General features: G+C 27.1%; 1 protein-coding gene across 1 annotated transcript in view; it reads left to right on the forward strand.

The window, feature by feature from the left end:
• Window positions 1-221, forward strand: part of LOC122272383 (fatty acyl-CoA reductase 1-like) — a 22,684-nt gene extending 22,463 nt beyond the window's left edge. The window contains exon 5 of the mRNA XM_071183763.1: window positions 195-221. Within this exon, the coding sequence (XP_071039864.1) occupies window positions 195-221 (27 nt within the window). The remainder of the gene's footprint in view (window positions 1-194) is intronic.
• Window positions 222-5,605: the final 5,384 nt, after the last annotated feature.

Genomic DNA, 5,605 nt, shown 5'->3' on the forward strand with positions numbered 1-5,605 from the left:
AAATAATTCTGTAAAGCTTATATTTTTAATAACAATTTTATGAAAATGCCAGTAATTCTTTGCTAACATAATACGACGTCTCTTTTCTAACATAATATGACGTATTTTTTAGTCTCGTAGTCGTTTCTTTTTTCAAATGTATCTTTTCTTATTTTCTAATGTATGATTAAATCCAATATTTCATTACATTTTAGAAAATAAGAAATGATGCATTTGAATGAAGCTCATTCTTTTTATATTGAAAAAGAATCAGAATTTAAAAGCAAAAGGAAATCTTTTCTTATAAAATTATTTTCTATTATGAAATGCAAATAATACTGTTTCATAATAATATCAAATAGCCCTATGTGTTCATTTTATTGAGTTTTAACATGATACATAATATTTAGTTATTCGAATAAAAAATTGAAAATTACCCTTTAAATATATTTAAAAAACTAAAAATTCCCCACTTAAAAATATTTAAGTGCTAATGAATTGACTAAAGCAAAAATACTTTATTTCACTCAAAAAAGATTTGAAATATTTACTATAGTTTTCAAACACATCTGATTGCCGTGTTCCTTAGCACTTCCGTGGATAAAATTACGAACTTACTGAGAGATCTTGACTCTCATTGGCTATGGCTGTGTGTCTTCGTGTTGTAACAAAGAGTTAATTAGGTAAGTATTTTCCACTCCTTAAAAATTAATATCTATTCAGGGGAAATTAATAACTTCCATTTCTAAAAATAATCATAAAATTTCCAAATAGAAACTAATTGCATAGAACTGGAAATTTTAACTCCATTTTTACAGATAAAACGAAGTCAGCCACCCTGCCACAACTTTGAACTGGCGAAATAATAAGTTGTGATTCAGCCTATAACAATTTATGTTCTTTGAATATTCTTTTTACAACTATTATTATAATAAAAAATACTGTCATTCGGGCTATTGCCCATTATATTATATTCAAGCATTAATTATCAGAGAAATTTTAGTTGTTAAAACGAAGCTATTAAAATATTGCAGGAAACATTCTTTAAATATCTAGCTATGAAATTTTTGAAAACAATTCATTATTATTAATTAGGCAATTGTTATTTATTAGGGCAAATTTTACGATAATGACAACTCTTAAGGGGTTTCTTTCATAATTATAGTTTATATAGTAGTTATGTGTGTAATATTTTAATCTTTTTTAAAAAAAATCTTTCACCAAAATTTAATTAATTTCATAGTCATTGATGAAGGTTATCAACAAAATATCAAACAAGTAGAGACTTATCAAAAAATAAGTAAAGTCTAAATTTTTATCATTTGCTGATTATTTTTTTATTCAGCACGTGTATTATATTATTAATTATCTGAATTTTATATTATTAATTATCTGTTTTCCTGGCACTACCAGTGCAAAGCAAAAGTAAATACTTCGATTGATGATATCAATTATAAAAAATACACTGAAATCTGAAAATATTTCACAAAGCTATAAATGTCAAAACATATAGAGTATAATATGATATTATATATTCATTCAACGTTTGTTCAATGCTTAATCTGTACTGTGGCCGAAGCTTTGGTCCCTGAAAATCTTCTTTTTTTTTTACTATTTTGACCAACTGCAGATTAAATTTTAATATTTTATTGAAATACTTCAGCCATTTTTGTTTTAAATGTTTCAAATTAATGAATAAAATTAAAAAAAATTATTTAAATTTTTTGCCACATATTATTTAATTTTTTTTTAATAAATATTTCTTTAATTTTTTTTTAAATAAATATTTTTTATTATTTTAGAGGTAGGAGGCAAAAAGTTGCAAAACAGTTGAGGGCTTTATTTAGTCTATAGGCTGTAAGTTGTATAATCATATACATTGTTAATCAGTTTCGTATACTTGAAAGTATACTTTTTAATTTCAACCTTCAGCCCTTTGTTCAACCTCCTTCATTGAAATTTAATCCATGCTCATAAGTAAATTAGTAGAAGAAATATTATCAACTTGAAAAAATATTATAAAAGCACTTAGTAAAACTTAGCAAGGTACATAGTAAAACTTAACATAAGTACTTAAACAAGGCAAGGAAATCTTTCAGATCAGACCTATTTCTTTCAAAACGCTGAAAGAAACTTAATGGAAAAACTAAAAATGAACCATACAATTGTCTAGCATTATAGGTAGTTAAAATTTAAACGGATAAATTTAATATAGAAAGAAAATTCTTTATAATGTTTTTTTTTTAAATTTTGCTTTTTTAATGGCTTTATATTTAATTTTATACATATTTTAAAATATATATTACTCATTAATAATTAAATTTGATTTTTGTTATCCTCAATTCGTTAGATATATGCAATGATTTCTAGATAAATAATGTATACCAGCTTACATTTAGTTTGCTGTTCATTCCATTTTAAGATAAAAATCATTTTTAAAAAAATATCAAATCAAGCAAAATATGAAGAGAATTATGTAATTAAATATCAGTAAATGTTTTCAAGAATTTAGATAATAAATTTATTTTTCAAAACCTCTGGCATAGTGAAAAAAAAAGTTTTTAAAAAGTGAAGAAAATAAATTTTTGCCCTACCATAGCATGTTAGATTGATAAATATACTGAAATTTTATTTTTTTTAAATAAATACCTCGCATTTAAAAATGCATTTTAAAATTTTAATTTTTTCTCGAGGTTTTTAGTTCTGTTTTTAAAGTTATTTCCCAATTACTCATTAATTTTTTAATGAATATTCAGTCATTTAAAAGAAAAATTTCTTAATTTTTCTTCCTGAAATTAAAATCTATTAATAAAATTATATAATTAATAAATTATAATTAATTATATATTTTTATTAATTATATAATTATTAATTATGTAATTATTAATTATGTAATTATTAATTATATAATTATTAATTATGTAATTATTAATTATATAATTAATCATTATATGATTTTATTACTTATATAATTATTAATTATATTAATTATATAATTAATAAAATTATGATAAAGTATTAAAAAATAAAATCTGTATTAAAAATATGTTATTCGTTCAGGCTTCTAACAGCTTGCTGCCTACCAGTACTTAGTGGCCATAAAGTCTTCAATTAAATAGAAATATAAATTTCATATTTTTTCTCAATTGTGGGCAATGTTTTGAAAATAAATCTTTTAACTATATACTGTTTGATATTAGTACCAACACTTATGTCGAGAAAGCACCCTTCGAAACCGATGTCTGATTAGATTTGAGAGAATGTTGAAGTCAATATAATAAAAGTAAATTTACATTTTGGTTATAAGCTCTGTTATCAACAGTTACCTTTGCTTCGCGACGAAGGATCACACGTAGACCATTGCTAACTTAAAACAGTAAATAATAGCTTAATTTATAAGTTGTTTATTTTGTTTTGTACTTAATTTAAAAAAATTTTAAAAATTTAATGCTTCTAAAATGAAGTTTCTACAAATATACTAGTTTTGGACAGGATGGTGAAAATCATTATTTTTACCATTATGTCTAAAACCTTACCAAACTTGGTTAAAAATGCTAGATATTTATTATGCTTAATTTGACCTGATATCTATATTATAGCAAGCTCATCTATTAACAGACAATATTGTCAGTCTACTCTGGAATCTAGATATTTTTTTGATACTGATGAATATTTCAACATTTTTGACTTATTTTAATTAAATTACTAAACTCATTTCATATCAGGTTTATTTATTTTAGGTGCTTCATTCTACAAAGAAAAAATTCTTTGTCTTTCATGGACCAGTGAAGATTTTTTTTAACAGCTTCGAAAGAGACCAAATTTTTCCAATTCATTATTTTGAGAACTCAACGATCTTTCTCTGCTGCATCGATCCACAAGTTTAGGTCGCTCTTTATATTGTAAGGTCTAGCTGAAAAAAATTTCTTCAAGAATGTTCTATCCTATGTGGATTCAAAAAACTAGTATGGATCCTTACAAAACATAAAAGATAGTAAAAAATAAGGAACCCCCCCCCTCTAACTCTCTGTATCCTCAGTTAGCTACGTTATTTATTCCCTTAAAAATCCATAATCTGAAATATTAGAATTCATACATTGCATAAGACCAGATTTGAGGTTCTTGAAAAANGCCATCGTGATTCTCGTGTGTATTTCTTGTGTAGTGTCATTTTTGTTGTTAATCTTAGATCCCAAATAGGTGAAGCTATCAACGGCTTCGAATTTGCATGCTCCAATTTCAAACTGTGTTTCTTTATAGCCAGCTTTTGTGCATGGCATATATTTAGTTTTATTTTCATTGATTCTTAATCCCATCTTAATGGCTTCCTTCTCCCAACATAAAAAGGATTGTGTTAGTGCTGTCTGCGTTCTAGCGATAATATCTAAATCATCAGCAAAAGCCAATATTTGAACTAATTTGTTGAAGATATTTCCTCGGGTGTTGATGTTTGAGTCCCTTACTATTTTTTCTAATGCTAGATTAAAGAGAAGACATGCCAAGGCATCTCCCTGTCGTACACCATTTCTAATTTCTATTGGATGGGAAAGACTATTCTGTATCTTGATCATGATTTTGGTTTCACTTAGTGTCAAGCTAATCAACTTCACTAGTTTCTCCGGTATATTAAATTCTCTTAGGGCTGATATTAGAGTTTTTCGGCTAACACTATCGTAGGCTGTTTTAAAATCAATATATAGATGGTGCGTGTCAATACCAAATTCTATTGTCTTCTCCAAAATTTGCCGGATGTTGAAAATTTGCTCTGAGGTGGATCGCCCCTTCCTGAATCCGGACTGATAATCTCCAATTATATTCTCAACAAGCGGGGAGAGTCTTTTGAAAAAGATGTTAGAAAATACTTTATAACTTGTACAGAGCAAGCTAATTCCTCTGTAGTTTGAGCAATCCAGTATATCTCCTTTCTTATGTATCACACAGGTCATGCTGGTTTTCCACTCTTCAGGGATTAATTCTTGCTCCCATATAGCTCGTACCAGATCATATATTTTCTTCGTGACACTTGTTCCCCCATTTTTTAGAAATTCTTATGGGATTTCATCGGGGCCTGGTGCTTTATTGTCCTCTAGCTTTTTTATTCCGTCATCGACTTCTTCTAATGTTGGCAGTTCCACAATATGTTGGTTATAAATTTCAATGTCTTCTGTAGGTGGTTCATGTTCATCTCTAATTCCATTCAGTAGTTCATAAAAATGCTCATTCCATCTCTCCAATACTTGCATTTTGTTAGTCAAGATTGCCCCATTCTTGTCACGACATGAGGTAGTTCTGGGTTTAAATTCCTTTCGTCCTAGGTTTATTTCCCGAAAGAAAGCTCTGCTTTCATTAGATCCCCTTAAATGTTCAACATTTTTTAAAAGATCGTCGAGAAATGCCTTCTTTGTTTTATGAATTTTCTTCTCCTCCCTTCTTCCCTCTTTGTATTTGATCTCAGCATTTCTAGAATTTCTCTTATTCAGCATCTTTTTATATGCTTCATTCTTTTTTTCTGTTATCGTGTAGCATTCACAATCAAACCAATATTTCCTTTTAGTTTTCGTAGCTTTTCCAATAACCTCGTTACCAGTCTTAACGATTGTTTCCTTCAAAGAGTTCCATTTATCGT

Source organism: Parasteatoda tepidariorum, chromosome 7, assembly GCF_043381705.1.
Source record: "Parasteatoda tepidariorum isolate YZ-2023 chromosome 7, CAS_Ptep_4.0, whole genome shotgun sequence".
Classification (NCBI taxonomy): Eukaryota; Metazoa; Arthropoda; class Arachnida; order Araneae; family Theridiidae; genus Parasteatoda; species Parasteatoda tepidariorum.